General features: G+C 53.2%; 2 protein-coding genes across 5 annotated transcripts; both read right to left on the bottom strand.

Moving 5' to 3' along the window:
* Positions 1–1,242: 1,242 nt before the first annotated feature.
* On the bottom strand, positions 1,243–6,739 carry LOC123077820 (uncharacterized). 4 transcript variants are annotated; one of them, XM_044500149.1, is made up of 13 exons: positions 6,239–6,739; positions 5,595–5,763; positions 5,372–5,505; positions 5,074–5,275; positions 4,751–4,989; positions 4,536–4,647; positions 4,283–4,424; positions 4,036–4,178; positions 3,707–3,876; positions 3,208–3,579; positions 3,025–3,080; positions 2,718–2,926; positions 1,243–2,640 (listed from the first exon to the last, which is right to left on the bottom strand). In XM_044500149.1, the coding sequence occupies exons 1-13, from the start codon at positions 6,446–6,448 to the stop codon at positions 1,445–1,447; spliced, it is 3,354 nt and encodes a 1,117-aa protein (XP_044356084.1). In that variant the 5' UTR covers positions 6,449–6,739; the 3' UTR covers positions 1,243–1,444. The 4 variants fall into 4 exon arrangements, with proteins under 4 accessions (XP_044356084.1, XP_044356085.1, XP_044356087.1 ...); XM_044500150.1 differs by having other exon boundaries at positions 5,368–5,505; positions 6,239–6,347; XM_044500152.1 differs by lacking the exon at positions 6,239–6,739 and having other exon boundaries at positions 5,368–5,505; positions 5,590–5,763.
* A 139-nt stretch (positions 6,740–6,878) lies between these two features.
* Positions 6,879–12,729, bottom strand: LOC123077821 (ethylene-responsive transcription factor ERF084). The gene is made up of 8 exons (XM_044500154.1): positions 11,291–12,729; positions 11,100–11,163; positions 10,926–10,991; positions 10,537–10,666; positions 10,367–10,428; positions 10,116–10,164; positions 9,496–9,542; positions 6,879–9,363 (listed from the first exon to the last, which is right to left on the bottom strand). The coding sequence occupies exon 1, from the start codon at positions 12,668–12,670 to the stop codon at positions 12,080–12,082; it is 591 nt and encodes a 196-aa protein (XP_044356089.1). The 5' UTR covers positions 12,671–12,729; the 3' UTR covers positions 6,879–9,363; positions 9,496–9,542; positions 10,116–10,164; positions 10,367–10,428; positions 10,537–10,666; positions 10,926–10,991; positions 11,100–11,163; positions 11,291–12,079.
* Between the last annotated feature and the right edge of the window lie 8,367 nt (positions 12,730–21,096).

The following is a 21,096-nucleotide window of genomic DNA, read 5'->3' as shown; positions in this document are numbered from 1 at the left end:
AGGTAGCGCGCGAGGGGCAGATGCCCAACCACATTGGCGATGAAATCCAGGGAGCCAAAGCGGATACCTTGTCCTGGGGCGAACTCCAAGAAGTGGAAAGTGGATCCCATTTTTATCTGATCTGATCCAGTACGCGCAGCCTCTACCTCGAGCGCAAACTATCAGTGTAATTTACCGGAAAAGGTGTTCATGGGGTAGCGCAGATATTAGGGAAACATAGGGGATGGACACGAGATGAGATTTACCCAGGTTCCAACCCTCGGTGTGAAGGTAATACCGCACTCCTTCATTTTGTGTATGGTATTGATCGCAACCTTGTATGAGAGCTAGGGCTTGATGTGTCTAATCGTGTTGGGAATAGCAATGAACAAGCACTGCTCGGGGGGGGGGGGGGGGGTCCTGTCTCGCCTTTTATAGGCGGACAAGGCTATGGTTACAAAAGAGTCTGAGTTGGTTACCATCTAGTATCCTTAGGTGATGCACCCATGTATAGCTGGTGACTCTAAGTCATGGGTAATTTGTCCTCCATGGCTATACTCGGGGGTATGGCATTGTCAAAGACGACTGCTGGCATGGTGAGGCGGAGAGGTCGGGATGAAGGTTGAAGGTGTAAAGGAGCATCATGGCAGCCTGGCGAGGAGGAAGAAGACTGACGGTGGCTGCCTGCGCACTCTACCGCCGCGCTGGCAGGACTGCCGAATTTCTCTCTCGTTCTCGGAAATTTCGCAATGATCGAAAAGGACCCTCCTCTCACACCCGTTGGAGAAGAGGTTGTTGGATGGATTTTCGGTGCCTTCCTATTTTAGATGCTATGATAGGTCCTACTGGATCACCTTCTTTGTTTGAGCCCCAAAAGGCCCTACTGGATCACTTTCTTTGTTTGAGCCCCAAAAAACTGTATAGGGTCAATGTTTAGGAAGCTAGAGATGCTCTTACAATATATAGGTATTTAATTTTAGCTAGATTTAATTTTAAAAACAATCAGAATAGCCTTTCAATTCCATGATTTCAAGTGTGCAAATTTTCAGATTTCACTCGAGAACAAACAACACAAGTTCACTCCGAGTCTGGATGATAGGATACTCAACACAGTAAGAAACTACCACCCATTCAATAATACGTACTCCGTTTGTAAAGAAATGTAGTGTTCTAAACGCTCTTATATTTTTTTATAGAGGGAGTATTTGTTTTGTTCTCTAGGCAAAAACTCACCTGTTTTTTCTTCTAGAGCCAAAAAGGTGATTATGAAGAACTCATTCTATCATGGACATGAATGATCTTGTGACAATAATGCTACCACACATACACCTAGTGATGATTTTGTGTCAAATTAAACGGCATATTCCTATTGCTAGTATGTGCAGTGTTTCCACTTGTTCCCTGCTTATCCAGCTGATTCTATCTTATTCTCACATCACTTGCCAGCCATGGACCCGCGAGCCTGCTACCTGTTGGAGAAGATGGCCTCCAAATCCTTGTACAGCGCCTTGGACTTGGGCCTCCACTCCCCCTTGGCCTTGGAGTCCGCAGACTGCGACGCCACCGACGAGCTCCCGCTCCTTTTCCCCTTGTACGCGGTGCTGCTGGACGGGTCCTCCCCGTCCCTGCTGAAGCTCGCCTTGGCCATCTCCCGCAGCTGCCCGAGCCACGACCGCTCGTTCGAACTCCTCTGCGCCTCGCCCGGCGCCGTCTGGCCCGTGGCGCCGCCGCTATCCGGCGACGGCTCCTGCTGCTGGCCCGTCAGCGGGTCGCCCAACACCGACGACGGAAGCACCAACAGCAGCAGCCCGACCGAAGCCGCCTTGGCGCCCTCCAGGAAGGAGCTCCTGTCGGGGCTCAGGAACTGCACCTGCCGGTACAGCGCGTTCCACTCGTTGCACACCTGCGCCGCGAACGCCAGCGAGAACACGCCGAGCATGGCGATCCCCACGCCGCCGCTCTCCTCGACCTCCTCGAGCTCGCCCCTGCCGTCGTCGCTGTTCCTGTCGATGAGCACGAGGCAGGCGGCGAAGACGAACACCTCGCTGGCCACCGCCACGATCTCCACCAGCTGCACCCGCTTCTTGATGAAAGGCTTCTTGAGCAGCATGAAGAAGAGCTGGAACGACGCGACGGCCAGCACCACGACGGCGTGCGCCCGCGACGACCGCCCCGACGACGCGTGCGCGCCCGCCACGATGCCCAGCGCCACCCGCTTCACCGACTCAAGGAACGTGTAGTAGATCCTCAGGATGCCGAACACCTTCTGGATCACCGGCGCCTCCGCGTCCTCGTTCTCGTCCTCCGATGCCATGATCCGCTGGTCCGCCGCCGCCCGCTTCCCGCCCCCGCCCACCACGATCTGCGTCAGCATGTACTTGGGCGGGCCACGCAGGTCCTCGAACAGCGGGCCGAGCTTGACGAGCCGCGCGGCGCGGGCGGGGTCCTTCCACGTCCACTGCCCGCGCTTGCCGGGGCCGAGCGTCCGCCTGACGATCTCCTGGTACCAGCGGTGCTCCTGCCCCTCCTGGTGCACCTCCTTGTACTGCAGCAGCCTGCCCGTCGTGATGCCCAGCGACAGGAACAGGAGCAGGGCCACCAGGAACGCCGTCAAGATGCCGATGAGCACGATCCCGACGGCGAGCCCTCCGGTAGTCCCACCTGATCGATACCATTCACCCCGGGAAATCAAACACAAGATCTCTGCATCGATCAGAGCATTGAGATGAATGGCGTACCTCTGATGAGTGCTGCAGACGCTTGGGATATACAAGGCATCGCAAGGATCGCAAGCATGATCTCAAACCTGGGGAGGACGAGTGCTCCGTACTTTCCTGTGCCTCCTCTGTACCTTAATCTCAAGTAGAGGAGGAGAAGAAGATGCAGCATTACGAGACCTCCCCCAATGACACCCAGCCACAACATGTTTCTTCCGAAGTATTTCCACCTGCATCCATGCATGCATTTTCAAAACCTCCATAAATAATTTAATCTGTCGCTTGATAAGTCTCGAGAGTATTCGATCATGAAGACGAAGTATCATACCCGTCCAAATCTTGCAGCTTCATGATAATCTGTGCCTCGGGCTTCATGTCCTGATTCTGCATTTCAGCCATGCCGTGCTCATTCAGCATCGAGAGGTGTAACGAGAATGACGACTCTAAAAAGCCGACGACAAGCATGGAGACAGAAATCAAACGCAAGGAGAAACACTGAAATTCATGTGACCTCAAAGAAAGATCGGTACTCCATGGCTGTCAGCGGCTTCCCATCCAATGCCGGGATCTGCAGCGGGGTCGCCGGGGGCTTCCCTTCTACAGGTATCTGCATCGGCATAATCTGCTGCTGCTGACCACCTGGTGCAGCTCCAGGGTAGTAGGGATCAGCCTGTACTACATCACTCCTGTCCACCAGCTCCGAGTACGCAATGGCCGGCATGGTGGAGTAGCCCACGAATGGATCTGCAGAGGGACCCTCCCACGGAAGCCGAATGTACGGAATTGTCCACTCTATCCCCTTGGCCAGCTCGTAGTACTCCACCGGCAAATTTATCGACAGCCATCTCGACAGAGCGAAGATCTGGATGTGGCATGCCATTCTCTGTAAAAAAAATAACAGACCAGCGACCGATCGTCGATCAGATGGTATGTATGTGAGCGATGAGCCTGCTGTAACTGGAGCTGTCACCAGGACACCAGGTGGCAGAGTTGATGCCCATGCTAATTACCAGAAGATTTCGTGATGGCTCGGAGATGGAGTAAGACGAAGGCCTTGCCATGGCGCCGGATGCAATGAGCGATGATGTGGAGACGGTGAGCAGTGTGGCGACGATGGCGGTTGCTGCAAATATTACAGTGGCGATGGTTGCGATTGATGAAGACGATGCAGGGACAGAATCTGCATGCAGATCATAGTAAAATCTTAAGGATGCTCCAAATGATGAGCTGTCTATGTATGATATGATGATCAAAGGGTTGGATTGGGTTGTTGTGCTGTTAATAACAAATGAGTGTGGCAAGCGAAGAATGAATGCTATTACTGAATGCTGATACATACAGTGTCTCACTTGGAGGCGGTCTGATGGCAGATTGGGATTCCCAGCCACGTCCTGAGCTGTGTTCTCAGCAACCTGGACCGAAACCAGCTTGTCAACTGCCAGGATCTGCATTGTGTATATGCTCTTACTAGCTTCATGGAAGCTGAAAGCAAAACCAACCATACGTGAAGCATTATATAACATCTTAATTTAGCCGTTTATTCAGATGTTATTGGAATATCTATCTATCTATCTATTAATTCTTGCCTCAATAGTTTGCCCCCAGAAAGCTGCACTGCGGAGGAGGTGAAGTTAAACACAGGCTTTTCAAACTTGATCAAGACGGGGATGGTGTGTGAGCTTGTCCTCACGGTCGACGTTGCGAGTTTAACAGAAGGCCGTCGCGTATCTGCCAGCAGCGCCATCCATCAAGCACGCAGAAGAGGCACAAATCAGATCAACATTGAGCATGGCGTCCAGAATATTAGTGATGGACCGGAACAGGAACGGGAATAAATACCATATAGAAATGTTAATGGTTGTGATGAATAAACCGGGGTCCCCTGTCTGCTGATTACAGAACTCGTATCACATGCAACAGTCACAACAGCTGTGCTCGATATCTTGTTCACCTGCACACAAATTAAGTTAGCATTCAGGCGTATGAATCGAATCAAGCAGCTAGCTGATCATTAGTAGTAAGATGGACAAAAAGATAAGGACAGCGAAGCTTACGACGTAGCCAAAGCGACGGTTGCCGAGCGTGCTCCTGTTGGTCGGCGTCAGCACGGCGCCGGTCACGGTGAGAGCGGCGAGCACCTCCGCGGACGAGTTCATCACCGGCTCGGCAAAGGACATGTATATCCTCAGCTCCCTGTCGTCGTTGGTGGCCTCCACCACCCTCATCGCGCCCTGGATCTGCAGCAGCTTCTCCGGGATGCTGGCGGTGATGTTCATGGAATCGCTCCTTTTGTCTATCAAGTTTCGGATTCAGATCAGTGCGTTGTGATGTTATTTTGTTTATTTTGTAAATCATCAGTTGGGATGGTAGTACGTACCGAAGCGGAGAGTGAAGCTCGAGTTGGAGCTCCTCCGGAAGCAGTGGCCGGCCACGTCGGTGCAGAACCCCCTGCGCATCACCAGGATCATGCGCCCGTAGTCCACGTCCGGCGACGGCGACACGGCGACGGAGTACCGCAGGCCGGGCACGACGGCCTCCAGGGTGGACGGCTCCACGCGGCCGGGCCCGTACACGATGAGCTGCAGTCGCAGTGCACATTCGTTCGATGAGACCAGACGCATAGAGATTCCCTGAGAGTGGAACCATACCAGGCCAATTGTCTGTCACATACGTACGTCGCAGTAGGTGGCGTTGCACGTGAAGCCGCCGCCGCCCGGGCACGGCTCGCTGAGGGAGACGAGCACCGAGACGTTGGGCGCGGCCGTGAACGCCGACTCCACCGCCACCGTCGCCGTCGGAGGAACGGTGTCTGCATGCGCACATTGCATACACAGTCAGTGGAGATCGATTTGGCAGCTAGGTTGAGGTCGGGTTTAGTTGCTGGATGCGTTACTTAACCAACATCCCAGGCGTAGGTGGCGCAGGTCGGGCCGGCGCTGCTTCCTGATCCTGATCTCGGGGTCGCGCACGCTGCGAATGTGTGGTTGCCGTCCTTGAGTCCGGCAAAGGTTACCACCTCCGTCCCATTTCCGTTGCCCCCGCAGTCCGATCTTCGTTCACCGTCCAACTGCGTGCAGTGCAAACAATCCTCATATAACTGTTCCGAAGTACGTATTCAGGTTCGACCTACTGTTTGCTCAATTATACTATTGTGCAGACATGTGGAATCTACAATGTTTTTTTTCTTTTTTTCTTGCTGATACCAATACTTCTTACGTATAAATAAGTGTGTTTCAGGTGGCAGCAAAATTCGAAAAGACACCCTAATGCCAGACACGCCCGGATTTTAAATTATATTTGACCGGTGAGAATTACTGCACCGGTAGTAATGAATTGCGCTGTAGAATCATTCATCTCATACAGTTTAATTCAAGGCCAGCTTCATGTCTTTGTTCTTAACTACTGTAGTACTACTAACTGTAAACTACAATTGTCCGGAAGCTAGGATGTATACTTGGATTCCTCTAATTGAACCTGACTAAATGAGCACGAACATTTGAAAAATGGAATGCGTTCGAAATTCGAAAGACGGAGGCTCTTACCTTGCAGGTGATGGCGCAGTCCCCGCAGGTCCAGCCGCTGCTCTGCACGGCTCGGAAGGCGAACACCGCCGACGCCGACGTCGAGATGCGCGGCGGGGCGGTCGTCAGGCTGAGGGAGACGTCGCCGGCAGCAGCAGCGCCTGCCGCGCCCGAGCAAAGGAGCACCACCGCGCTCAGCAGCAGCCTCCGTCCCCAGCTCTTCCACACCATCGATCCTCCCCAGAGTCAGCCACTAGCTGTTGCAGATGCAGCAGGGCAGGGGTAGGGGAGAGCAGCAGCTGCACAGTGCTGAATGCGTGCGTGAGCAGGGAGGGGGCAGTGGGCAGGGGAGTGAATGCCCGGCGCAGTGTGCATGTGTGGCTGGCTTGGGGAATGGCGCGCTACCTAGCCATTAACGCTCCCCCTGGATATACTGGCAGTGAGCAGTAGTGAGGTATGGAGGCGGGGGGAGGGAGGGAGGGGCCGGGGCCAATTAAGGCAAACACAAACTGGCGAGCGGCAACGGCATGTGATCGTGGCCGCGAGGCGAGGGGTTTTGTTCCGGGGTGGAGGGGAGGGGATGATGCACATGAGGACCAGAAGAGCCAAACTGTCCCTTATTTCTACTAGCTGCTAGTAGTTTTTCTCTCGTCCCTAATCCCGCTTCCTCTCATCTCGTGGATGGCTGCGACTGCGAGGCTTAGCTACACGCTTGGATTCTCCCTCCGTGTGTCGGTCTCGTGAAATCTCCAACGCACACGAAGAAGAAACAAAGGTTGAGTTTAGCTGAAAGAAACAGGCATGGGACTGACTGATACTGTGGTGCATGTCAACAATTGCTGTGGACAAAACCTCAGCAATCAGTCATGGAGGTGCTCGAGCTTTCAGTGTTCGGCTGCCATACGAGCCAGTGACTGAGGATATGATATCAGCTAGTGATTGGGGATAATGATAATGATGGGGAATCACTGGCAATTAGAGTGTAAATTACCATCCGGTTATTTAAGATCGAGCGGTATTGATTAACTTCCGTTTTACATAGACTCGTGGAAGAGGGCATACCGGCATAGGTACAGAGAGGGGCCAATGGCTGACACCTGATGGTGCCCCACATGCTGAAAGGAATAAGGAACATCCGTGTGCATGCGCTGTTATTAATCCTAAAAAACTACTGCAAGGTGCTCTGAAGCAGCTGAGGTAAGAAACAAAATAAGAGGGAATCAACCTGCGCTGGGGCTAAGATCTGTCTGCGCACATGCACTACCTGCCATCACATAATAACCACATTGCAGGTGAGCTAATTTCCTTTTCTACTCTTCTCTTCACCTATTCCCCTGTTCTTCGTATTGTAGTATATAAGCTGCTTAACTTAATGTTTGGCAAGAGTTGCTCCATAACAAATATATGTACTCCAAAACATTATCCCAAGTACTCCCTCCGTAAAGAAATATAAGTCTTTTTAAAAATTTCAATGCGGACTACATACGGAGCAAAATGAGTGAATCTACACATTCTAAAATATGTCTATATAGTTCGTATTGGAATCTTTAAAAAAACTTATATTTAAAAACGGGGGAGTAGATGCTAAGCCTACGGATTCAGTGTTTTGGAGGGTCTTGATGAAGAGTCAAGTCATCCTTTTTAAGAGAGGAACCTTTAAGTTAGGTGACGGCCAGTAGCGGAGGCAAGCTGCTTAGCTACAGTAGTATTTTGCTACAGTTGCGAAGAAAAACTTTACCACGCCCCGAGCCAACGCCCTGCCTGGCGCCACCCTTGGTGACGGCCAATCAACAAGTTTTTGGAAAGATACCTAGTTGGGTGACACTTCATTAGCTTTACGATACCTGATCATGAAAAAAAAATTCTAGGTGACAAATGGACAAAGTGGATACATTTATTTTCTAGGTTTATCCCGATCAATCTAACTCAAATGCCAAATACGTTCCAATGGAGGTTAACTACTAATGGCATCTTCGTTGTGAAGTCTATGTATTTGGATCTTATGGATTGTGGACCTGTTTTTCGCAGAAAACATATTATGCGGAAAACAAAGGTTCCTTGCAAGATCAAAGTTTTCATGTGGTTTTTCAAGAGGAGGTAGTTCTTACAAAAGATAATCTCGCTAAGCGTATTTGACATGGTAGCAAAAAATGTTGTTTTGTGATCAAGAGGATACAATTTATCATTTATTTCTGTCATGTCCGTTTACTATCATGATTTGGCTCACGATTCATGTTGCCTACAATTTAGCGCCACCAACAAGCATTCCAAATCTGTTTCAAAACTTGTTGGCTGGTATTCATCATAAGCTGAAGGACCAAATCCATGTGGGAGTTTGTGTCACTCTATGGGCAATATGGAATTGCCGGAACAAGTGTGTTTTTAAGAGATCATCTATTCCTGATTACTTGCAAGTTATCTACAGGACTACGACATCTATGCATATGTGGTCATCATTGCAGCACGGACGCGCGGGCGCATATGGCCTCTGGGGGCAGTCGGCTCATAGGGTTTATTCAATCAATTTGGCTGGAGCTATGTAATCACGGTTGTGGTAATGTTACCTTTCTAGTTTTATTTTTGTCTTGTACTCAGTGATTTGAACTTGGTTCGCGTTTAATAAAACGGTTGTGTGCATTATATGATGCAGAGGCCGGATAATCCCATTTTCGAAAAAATATATAACTATAGCCACGTGAGCTATTGTCTGTTATCTCACGCTACATTTGATGAAACAATCTTTAGGCTTATGAATTGACTGTGTTTGCAAAGCAAAGAAACCTGCTAAATGCTATCAGAGAATCAAAGCTCCAGAAAGATCACATCTCTTCTGTACCGCACAGAAAAGCATAACTGCGAGTGATGCATCTAAAGAAAAGATGACAGCAAATATTGGACGGTTAACCGAAACCAAAGCATGATTCAGCACAACATAAATCTACTTGCAAACTCGGATGCCAACAATAATAATTAAAAGAGAACCATTAAAACATGACCAAACCATGGTATATGATAAGGTACAGCATAGGCCGGTGCTGCATTAGCAAGAGTGTTCTGTTCGAGGTTGCATACAACTTTAAAGACAATAAAGAGTGGTACATACATGGTTAAGTATAGCAGGGTGCAGCACTTCATTGGCAAGAGATCTGGAGCATATTCATACACAAAAAATAAGAGATGTTAGCCAGTGACATGACCAAAGAAATGGAAAGAACATACAAGTGAATCAAAGAAGCATCGCTAAATTCCTAACAGGACGACGAATGAAAGAAAAACACCTTGAAACATTGTAAGACGCAAGCCAATTATGGAAAACTGAAGCATTCTGTACCATATAGAGAAAGGAATGTCAAGTACTAGTAATAAGATGCGCATAACAGAGCAGAAAACTAAAAGAAACCTAAAAATGGAGGGTGTGAAAAAATAGCAGATCAGATTTGATGTGGTAAGGAATCACAACTGACCCCACGTAAACCATTGAGAAACCTACCAAACTGCTTTACAATTGATGAAATAAAAATTTCAGAACTTGATTTTAGAGCAGTCATGTAGATTATATCAAACAAAGTACAGTAAATGGGTGGTTGCAACAATGCCTTGCAAAGGCTCATGTGAGACCAAACATAAATAGTTCCAATTTAGCATCAGAAACTAAAGATACAATCACAGCATCGTTAATAGCAGTGATCTACCAGATATGGTGCTCACCGATCAATGAGGCATGACATGTCAGGTTCATAATGATCTATTGCATTGGTAGTGTGGTACAAAAAAGAGCAGCAAACATATCTGAAGATGAATCACCAACATTTATATTGCAAAAAAAATGAAAAATAATAAATGTAATCTCGAGAATGAACGTAGCACAGATCAAACAAACCACAATTGAGGCACTGACCTGGCTCCTTTGAGTCCTCTATAGTAAGTTCAGTTCAAAGGCAGCAGTTCTGTTCAGAAGCTACAATAAATAAGGACTTGCATATTTCAGGAAATATATCCCTCTCGTGAAATGAGAAACAGTTACATGCCACACTGATAAACAGCTAAATAGATTACGATGGTATGCATCAACTGACATTTTAGCGATCTCCATCAATGTAATATAGCATGAGCTTTTCTCACCGCCTAGCATTAGCTTTGGTAACTCACCAAGTTGGATGGAGATGCCGGAGACATGGGTTTGGTGACTGTTGGCCTGAGTCGTGGTGGTCCTATAGTGAGCAAGCCTAGTTGATTATTTTGTTTATCTCTTACACCAAAACAAAGCAAGATAGACAAAGGAAGAACAAAATAGCATGTGTTTGAATAAGGGACTTAACAGAAGGTGGCTCAGTGCGCAAGAATGAGTGTGGCCGTTCTCGCCACGCAACCTCCTTCAGTCCTTCTCTAAACACCTCCACCATGGTCAACAATGCAGCCACCTTAACGCGGCCACAGACGACACTACAACTATTTCACAATTAGTGTGTGAATGGTCAAAAATATATTATTATTAAAGCCAAAGTGTGCAGACCAAAGAAAAAAATCCAAATGTTTCCTTACCTACCATCATTTCTTGCAGTTTAAGAGATTAGTTGCGCTTAAAAAAGAGCAAATTCAGCACATACAAACAAACATACTGGAATGTAAGAATATATCGTAGATATATGTAGCATAATAATAATGAGATAAAGATAATGAAGAACCAACTTGACGGAGAAGGGTTTACCTTGATGGAGAAGTGAATCAAAGAACATGAATCTGGTTGAGGGCTAGATGGTTAAAAGTATATGATCTGCATGTCAAACAAAGAAGTACATGATCTGTAGACATGGATTACAAACTGATAAAAAAACTGTTAACGACAATCGAACAAAGACAGAACGGGAACCGAAGGGTTTACCTTGATGGAAAAGTGAGTCAAAGAACATGAATCTTATCTGGTTGAGGGCAAGATGACTCCTGGCCTGGAGATGATGAAATCAAAGAAGAAAATATGTCTTTTCTCAGCCGAGCTATCCAGCTAATTTTTCCTTCACTTTTGTAAGTGTATCAACTAAAATGCATGAAGGTGGACAAAATTGGGTAGCAAACCTTTCGATAAGCCTCGACAAATCAATATCACTCCACAAATGATAGGTGTACCAATTTTGCAATTGATAGAGATAGACTGGGCATTCAGTCATTCAGCCATTGACTCTCTCTTAAGCTGACCAAGTAGCTGAAATGGACAAAGGCAACTTCTATGTTAAATCATACTAGTATTATAAGACGTTTTAGATCACTAAATCGTCTTATAATACTTTACAGAGGGAGTACTGTGCATCATCACAACATATCTTTTGTAGTACATGATGAATCAGCAATGCATAAAAATAAATGAAACATGTGTGAATACAGTTGCAAGTAATTTTCTTTCAACAGAAATAAAGATCCCCAACTTGCACTGTGGTTCCAAACATAGAAGTCGTAGAGAGGAAGATTTTGGCCCAATCTTCCACCTCCTACGCTAAAACTGATTCGAGTAGGAACTGAAGTACTGTATCTTTAGCACAATCAACAGCTAATACCAAATATCTTGAAGGAAGGACTGATTGAAGGGAACACTTTTAGAGCATCTCCAATGGATGGTCCAAAATTTGGCGGTCCAAAATCGGAGATGTAAAATTTGGTCCGCCAAAAAGTGCGTTTTGGAGCTCCGAAAAAAGCTCATCTCCAACAGATGGTCCAAATTGATGGTCCAAAGAGCAACTCCAATAGATGGTCCAAAATGAAGATGTAAAAACGACATACTACTAGTCCATTCAACATAGTTCAAACATCAAATTCAACATAGTTTCATACATCAACTTCAACTACTACTTATTCAAACTGCTAGATAAACTACTCCTCACCGGAGCTACGGAACTGCTCCCAGAACTCCTCCTTCGTCGGGTCGTCGCACCCCTCCTCCTCCTCCTCCTCCTCCTCCGAGAAGTCTGCCCAGTCCTCCTCGGAAGAGGACTCGATGGGGATCACCGTCGAGGGACCGGCCTCATCCTCCTTCTTCAGCCCCTTCTTCTTCTGCTCCGCCTCACGCTTCCAGTAGTACTCCAGCTTGGCCTGGACGTACTCCGGATGCCGAGCAAACCTCGCCATCGCCTCCTCATCGGTCTCGCCAGCACTAACGACAACCAACGGCTTCTTCATCTTCTTCTTCTTCGTCGTCGTGATCTCCTTCATGTTGATGCCCTGCGGCACAAGCATCTCCGCTACCGCCCGACTCTCGATCTCTGGAAAGTTGAGGTGCGACCGAGGCCTCTCGGCACGCCACACCGCCACGTCGTAGGCACGCGCAGCCTCGTGGGCGGAGGGGTACGTGCCGATCCACCAACGCCTTCCGGCGTCGGAGAACTCCACACCCCAGTTGCCGGAGGGCTTCTGCCTCACGCCGAAGAAGCCCGACTTGCCCTTCGGCGTCTTCTTCGGCGCCATCGGGAGCGGTGTGCGGCCGGGGCGGTGGCGGACGGAGCCGGGCGGGGCGGTGCTGCGGGGCGGCGGTGGCGGGCGGGGCGGTGGCGGACGGAGCCGGGCGGGGCGGATCCGCGGGGCGGCGACAGCGTGCGGGGCGGAGCTGCGGGTCGGCGGTCGGCGGGCGGAGCAGTGGCGGAGCAGCGGGCGGAGCTGCGGGGCGGGCGGGCGGCGACGCGGCGTGGAAACAGCGGCGGGCGGCGGGGTCGGATCCGCGGCGGGCGGGCGGCGGGGCAGCGTGGAAACAGCGGCGGGGGGGCGGGGCGGCGCCGGATCTGATGCGGGCGGCGTGCAGCGGGGCAGCGGCGGGGTGTGGAGGCGGCGGACGGGCGGGAGGTCGCGGGCGGGTGGGCGGGAACGGAAATGAAGTGGCGGTTGGGCGTTCGCGGGCGGCGGCTGGTTTTGGACCAGATGCATCTCGTGATGTATATTTGCATCGTGAGGTGTTGCATTTTACATCACGAGGAGGCCGCGGTCCAATTTTTTGCATATGGACCGTCTGTTGGAGCAGCGTTTTTTGCCCCAGACGGTCCAAAAGTTAGTTATTTTTACATTTGGACCATCTATTGGAGATGCTCTTAGGAGCTAACGTGGATATCAGAGTTAGGCAATGGCTCCTATAGGTGACTGGCAATTCCTGCACTACAGTTATATTCAAGTCAAGGTCCAGATAAAGAACTTGAACACTACGGGCGTGTTTGGTTGCCTGCATAGGGCTCGACCAGGCCCGCGCGGGAAGTGATCAGCCTGTTTGGTAGCCCGCATACACTATTGGGCCTGCATCGCACGCTTCTTAAAGCACCTCTGGGCCTGGCTCACTGGGAACGCACAAATCGGCAGTTTCTCCAGGGCCAGGCCCGAGCGGTGCACGTGGGCGGCGGCGGCTGCACGCGCGCGGCCACGCTCGAGAAGCCGCGTTGCTTCCCAAAGCGCCGACAGTTATTAGCCTCACCGCCCCTCACCGCTCCCTCTCCCCACTCTTCCCCACTCTCCCAACTCTCACCGGCGGCGGCGGATCGGAGCAGAGGAAGAAGACCACCGGACTCCATCACCGGCGGCGGCGGATCGGAGCAGAGGAAGAAGACCACCGGACTCCATCAATGGCGGTAAGCACTTCTCTCTCTTCGACATGCATGTAGATTCGATCCACGACGATAGATTCGATCCACGGCGGAGGGGAATGGGGAATAGAGGTAGATAAGCATAGGGGTAGTTCATACTAGTTCATAGCAGTTCATACGAGTTCATACATGCAAGATCGGAATGCAGAAGGGGGATTGGGGGATAGGGGGTACACAACGGAAACCGGCTGACCACGGCGGCCGTCATCGGCGTGCGGAGCGGCTAGTCGAGCCGCTGGCCTTCATCTTCTTCTTCATCGCCGTGTGGGCCGGCGGGTCGTCGTCGTCGTCCTCGGCGGAGTCGAGGTCGATCTGCCAGGTACGACGGCCTGGCTCCGGCGCCCTCGCTGGCATGTGCACCGCTTCTTCTTCCTCCTCCTTAGGCTCCCCAGCGATGACCGCCGGCGGCGCGATAGCCGTCTCCTAGTACACTGCGGCACGGCGGTCATTAGGAGCCCAGTAGGTCTTGTACTTGCACCACTTCTTCCTCTGTTTAGCGTCGTCGGAGACGGCCTGATTCATGGCCCAGCGAATGATGTCAACTGCCATCGCGCCCTTTGTTGGGTCAGGAATCAGCGTCTTCAGCTCTTCTTTAGTGGCCTTCATGAGCACTGCATTAGATTCGTTCTGCATGTTCGGCATGGAGCCGAAGTTCGAGCACACCTCCATGGTGCTCTCGAACTTGGTGCGGTCACCAGCCGACCACCCGAGGAAGAAGGCCCTCCAGCCAATACTCCAAGGGAAGGGGTTGGCGTTGGAGCTGGAGCTAGAGCTCATGGCGATGGGGAGGAGGAAGGTTGACAGTGAGAGAAGAGAGGGGGTGGGTAAGTAGTGGTGGGCAGGGTGAGTAAATATAGGGGGATGGAGAGGAGGAGAAGAGTGACAGTCATGCTGTTTTAACTACATGCTCTTCAATTAGCCATGAACTCTGTGTTGTGCTTGACTCCATGAATTGTGTGCAGATCGAGGAGAGTAATGAGATGGGCACGGAGGTGCTCCCGGCCCTTGACAACAAGGGCAGGCAGCCCCTTCACCCAATGCCCGACGAGGTTGTGCTGCCGCCCACCGCCGAGGAAGACCCGAAGACGCCTGAGGGTGGCGACGACGAGGGCATGGAGGAGCCCCCAGCAACAGGTGCCGCAACTACGGCCACTATCATCAAGAGGATGGCCCAACTCACTTCTGCAAGGTCATCCTTGCACCGAAGTTTGAGTGCATCCCCATGCCCCTAGACTTCACCAAGCACTTCGTCGTGGTGCCGACGGAGTTCAAGCTCAGGAACAACACCGGCTGCTCCTGGAAGGTGACGGTCTAGCTGATGAACGGCAGGATGACCCTGGATCAGGGTTGGGCCACCTACGCAACCATTCATCAGATCAAGATCGGCTACATGGTGACGTTCAAGCTCCTCACTCCCGACACCCTCAAGGTCATCATGTTCGACGAGGATGGCATTGAGGTCGTCAACAAGTGCGGGAAGCACGACGAAGCCTTCGCCGCCAAGGAGTAGGGCCGGGCCACCTCTTTCCAGCGTACTATCGAGTCTGCTTTGAACATGTTTATGGTTTAGGAGTTGAACTGTTATGAAGTTGATACTGCTTATATCTGAATTATGCTAGTTGATGCTCTGTTGTGCTTATGATGTGTGCTGTCGAAGTGTGGTGGTAACCTCACCAACTAGCCAAAGAGGTTACCACACACCAGGCGTTGCATACAACCAAACACCATGCTTTGGGTTTGTCCACTAACATGTAGGCAACCAAACACCAGGCAGTGTGGTTCTGCCCATGCAAGTAAGAGGCCATGCAGGCAACCAAACAACATGCAGATGGTGCATTTGAGGCTGCATTTGCATAGCCAGGTTGGGTGGAGAACTGTATGCAATGCGGGTACTGTAGCGCACGGTAACCAAACACGCCCTGCCAGGATAAGAAGGTGCTAATGGTTAAAAATAGAAGATGCCGATGAACTAGAAGGTGCTAATGGTTTCATGTTTCTGAACTAGAATGGAAGTTGATGCAGCTGTTTTCAGTCGGGCATTGACGCAAACACTTGTTGGGCGCACCTGATTGCCTGAGTCAGCACGCACGCACAGCACACATGCCGGCCGGCCGGCCGGCCGGCCGGCGGCCGCGCGCGCCCTCAGTCATCCAACACGCATAGCACGCCGGCACCGGCATCATGCACGCACAAGCCAAAATTTGCAGGGTGCGTTACCATTGGGGCGGTCATTATAAAACCGATTGAATAAACGATTACAGTCGGCCTGATAAAGTCTGCCCCGGGAATCAGAGCCCCCAAGGCCACCACTGCCGCGAGCGCCTCCCATCCAACGGCTCCCATCCAGCGCCGGCTCGTGCTCTGCCTCGTCCTCAAGCCCAATCCACCGGCCCGAGCTTTCGGCTTCAGTCCTCAAGCCCACTGCGGCGAGCGCTCTCACCGGCCGCGTGGATCAGGACCGCCACCTCGAGCCTCACCAAGGTCGTGCGCACGGGTCGTGCCTAATGGGCAGAGCCCGCATGACTTTCCGGACGCCGGCGCGGTGGACCACTACAAGAGGCTGAGGGATTGAGTGACTTTGCTCAGTCAAGTCTGATCGTGACTTAGCGCCTCCCATCCAGCGTCCAGATGGAATCCACCGGCTCAGATTTCACGCTCGAGGCGCCAAATTTCATGCAGCTCAATAGCAGCATACAACGTGAAGTTCATAGCCCAAGACTGAAATTAGAGATAAGTTGGGTCCGGGAGCACGCCTAGGAACCTGGTTGGTTGATGTCCCATGTAGTAGTCTGGAATTTTTGAATATTTGAAAGAAGTGTTAGAGCAGATTTTTGCTCATGCAGTAAGAAGATATGTTCTTGTTAGAGTGTGCAGTATTTCTTGTTAGAGTGTAGAGTACTTGTAGCTGTGTATGTATACGCGTATAGAACACGACCTGCGGTCTGTGCATGCGTGTGAGTAGTGGGCATGTCGCCCACGATCAGCCAGGTAGTGGCGCACGATCATCTCTGTAAACTGTATATAGTTTCAGCCGGCAGAGCTAATAGATGTGCGTTGAATCCTATAGCTACTATCTTCTCTTCATGGTATCAGATACCGGCGACCGGCTCAATCCCTTCGCTCCGGTCGACGATCCCGCTTCCGCCGCTATGGAAAACAACCCCGTTTCTCCCTCCTCCCCTACTCCGGATGGCCATGGCGCTCCTGTCGCCCCGCCTCCACCCGCTCTCCTCCCGACCGCTCCTGTGGCTCTTGTTCCGGTCGCGACCACTGTCTCCCCCACGGTGCTGTAAACCATCGACATCCGCCGTCACGTCCCGGTCACCCTCGACCTCCTCGCCGGCAACTACGCGCAATGGCGCCGCCACTTCGACACGGCAATCGGCATGTTCGGGCTCCGTGACCACGTGGACGCCGAGGCCGTTCCGCGCTTCGACGACCCCGACTGGGCCATGGCGGACCACGCCGTGGTTCACTGGCTGAATGCCACCGTCGCGCCTGACCTCCTGGATGCAGTGATGGCGGACGACGACAAGGCCCTCACCGTCTGGACAGCCATCGACGGGCTCTTCCGCGACAACCAGCTCGCCCGGGCTGTGTACATCGACGCCGAGTACCACGCCGTGGTGCAAGGCGATCTGACTATCATGCAGTACTGCACCAAGCTGAAGACGTACGCTGACCAGCTTCGCGACCTCGGCCAGCCCGTGTCCGAGCCGCGGCAGGTCTTCCACCTCCTGCGCGGTCTCAACCGCCAATACCACGGTGCCATCCCTCATATTACGTCGCAGTCGCCCCTCCCCTCGCTTCTCCGGACGCGCTCCTTTCTGCTTCTTGAGGAGCACCGCGCCGAGCAGACCGCGCGCCTTCAGGGCGCGCACGCACTCTACGCCGGCGCGTGGCGCCACGTCGTTGCCTCCCACGCCACCTGCTGCCTCCCCCGTCGTCCCTGACAACACCGGTGGTGGGCGTGCGCGCGGTGGCCGTGGCCGTGGCCGTGGCCGTGGCAATGGCGCTGGTGGCGCGCCGTCCTCGCCTGCGCCTGCGCCTCCTCGGACCCCTGGCCTGCCCGCTCCCGTCCCCGGCACCAACTCCTGGACGGGGCTTGTTCAGGTTTGGCCCATGCCGTGGCGTGCGCCGGGGTCTGGTGTGCTCGGCCCTCATCCTGGCACGCTGCTCCCGTCGCTCCCGGAGCGCACGGCTACGGGCCTCCACCAGGGTACATGCCCCCGTACGGCTACGCCCCGGCGCCCGTCTACGCCGCTCCTCCTGGTGCGCAGCAACAGCACCCTGGACATGGCCTCCCTCCAGGCCGCGCTTCACAGCGCCACGGCGGGGCCGTCGTCCTCCGGCAGCGCCTCCGAGTGGTACATGGATTTCGGTGCGGCGTCCCACATGACCAACTCTCCTGATACTCTCCAAACCCTTCTTCCCTCTTCTTCCTCCTCACACATCGTAGTCGGCAGTGGTGAGCATCTACCTATCACACACACAGGCACCGGCTCGCTCATCTCCGGTACTTCTCCCATTCAACTGCGCAACATCCTTGTCTCTCCCTCCCTAATCTAAAACCTTCTCTCCGTTCGTCAGATTTGTCATGACAATCCTGTTTCGGTTGAATTTGACTTGTTTGGTTTCTCTGTCAAGGACCTCCGAACTCGGGCGGTGATCCTGCGCTGTGACTCCACCGGTGACCTCTACTCCGTGACGGCGCCGCCCAAACGCTGTGCGCTTCCCTTCGTCGGCGTCGTCACTGCTGCCCGGCTTCACCAGCGGCTTGGTCACCTTGGTTCTGCCCAGCTTCAGCTCGTCGACAGTAGCTTTTCCTTCAGTAAAACTGCGCCGCTCCCCTGACATGCCTGTCGGCTTGGCAAACACGTGCGCCTTCCGTTTTCCGAGTCTGTCAGTTGTACTTATTTTCCCTTTCAACTACTGCATCTTGATGTATGGACATCTCCAGTTTCTAGTGTTTCTGGTTATCAATTTTACCTGGTAATTCTTGATGATTACACTCACTACGTTTGGACGTTCCCTCTCAAGCACAAATCTGACGTCCTCCCCATTCTGCGCGATTTCATGCCTACGCCCGAACGCAGTTTCAGCTGCCAGTGTTCTCTGTCCAAACTGACAACGGCCGCGAGTTTGACAGCCATGCCTCGCGTGAGCTTCTCGCTTCCCACGGCACTGTCCTCCGGCTGTCCTGCCCTTACACCAGCCAGCAAAACGCATCTTGCGCATGCTCAATGACAACGTGCACGTGCTCCTTTTTCACGCTTCGATCCCGCTGCGGTTCTGGGCTGAAGCTCTGAACACCGCCACCTTCCTACAGAATCAGCGACCCTGCCACCACAGCGCGCCGCGCACGCCGCATGAGCTCCTGCTTGGCGTTGCTCCCGACTACAGCATCTTGCGCGTCTTCGGATGCCTTCGTTACCCGAACGTCGCTTCCAGTGCACGCCACAAGCTCGACTGCCGCTCGGTGGCCTGCGTCTTCCTCGGCTATCCTGCCGATCACCGCGGGTATCGATGTTTCGATCCTGAGTCCAAGCGTGTGCTCACCTCGCGCCATGTTTATTTCCATGAGGACATCTTCCCCTTTGCGCGCCGAGAGGCTGCTGCTCCACCCACCTCGCCACAGCTTGGGGCTCCGCCGATCCTGCAGCTTCTCCCTTCTGCGCCCGCGCCCGGCTCGCGCCCTCCCACCGGTGATCGATCGCCCGCGACTCCGCCGCGTTCAAACGCGGCCGTTGGATCGTCTCTGGACGGCTCTCACGGCCTCGCCTCCAGCACACGCTCGGCTCACTCAACTGAGGCCGCCCGATCCTCATCCGATGGATGCGGCTCTTCGTCGTCCACAGGGCAGTGTTCCGCTTCAGGTTCAGAGACAGCGACAGGTATAGATGCCAGCGCCCCGCGCGCTACCGCACCTGCTGCACTGTCTCGTCGCATGCTGACCCGTGCCCAGGTCGGGGTCTTCAAGCCCAATCCGAAGTACTACGACGCCGCTGCTGCCTCCTCCACCACCTCGCTCTCGCCGCTGCCCAGCTCGGTCCGGGTTGCCGTGCGCGATCCCAACTGGCTCGCCGCCATGCGCGAAGAATTTGCTGCGCTTGTCACCAACCGGACCTGGGAGCTGGTTCCTCGGCCGCCCAACGCCAACCTGATCAGTGGTAAATGGGTTTTCAAGCACAAGTTCCGCGCTGATGGCTCTCTCGAGCGGTACAAAGCGCGGTGGGTGGTCCGGGGCTTCAACCAATGCGCCGGCGTGGACTACGGTGAGATCTTCTCACCGGTGGTCAAGCCGGAGACGATCCGCACTGTCCTCACCATTGCTGCCTCGCGCGGCTGGCCCGTTCACCAACTGGACGTCAAGAACGCGTTTCTGCACGGCACACTGGCGGAGGAGGTGTACTGCCTCCAGCCGGCCGGCTTCGTCGACGAGCAACGGCCTCAACATGTCTGCCGCCTCACCAAGTCGCTGTACGGGCTCAAGCAGGCCCCGCACGCCTGGTTTCAGACGTTCACCGCCTTCCTCAAGACGATTGGCTTCGCCGCGACGCGCTCTGACTCCTCGCTGTTCACCTACACGCGCGGCGCGGACGCGGCCTTCCTTCTCCTCTACGTCGACGACATTGTGCTCACTGCCTCGACCCCGGCTCTTCTCCAACGGATCGTCCTCGGGCTCACCAGCGAGTTCGCCATGAAGGACCTCGGTGACCTGCGGTTCTTCCTCGGCATTCAGGTGACGCGCACCGCGTCCGGCTTCTTCCTCTGTCAACAACAGTACGCCGAGGACGTCCTCGAGCGCGTTGGCATGGACACCTACAAGCCGTCGCCCACAACGATCGACACCAAGGGCAAGCTTCCCCAAGCTGAAGGCCCACGCGCGGCCGATCCGTTAGGCTATCGCAGCATCGTCGGTGCCCTGCAGTACCTGACCTTCACTAGGCCAGAGCTGGCGTACGCCGTTCAGCAGATCTGCTTGCATATGCATGACCCGCGGGAGTGTCATTAGGCTCTCATCAAGCGCGTGCTGCGCTACGTGCGGGGCACGCCCATGCTCGGGCTGCATCTACATGCTTCCTCGACGCTCGACCTGCGCGGCTACACTGACGCTGACTGGGCCGGCTGCCCGGACACCCGTCGCTCGACATCTGGGTTCTGCGTCTACCTCGGCGACGCACTCATCTCATGGTCCTCCAAGCGCCAGGCCACCGTTTCTCGCTCGAGCGCTGAAGTGGAGTATCGTGGCGTCGCCAACGTCGTTGC

The sequence above is a fragment of the Triticum aestivum genome, chromosome 3D (assembly GCF_018294505.1).
Source record: "Triticum aestivum cultivar Chinese Spring chromosome 3D, IWGSC CS RefSeq v2.1, whole genome shotgun sequence".
Classification (NCBI taxonomy): Eukaryota; Viridiplantae; Streptophyta; class Magnoliopsida; order Poales; family Poaceae; genus Triticum; species Triticum aestivum.
Note: the sequence above shows the minus strand (reverse complement) of the source record. Positions and strands in the feature narration are given on the sequence as shown.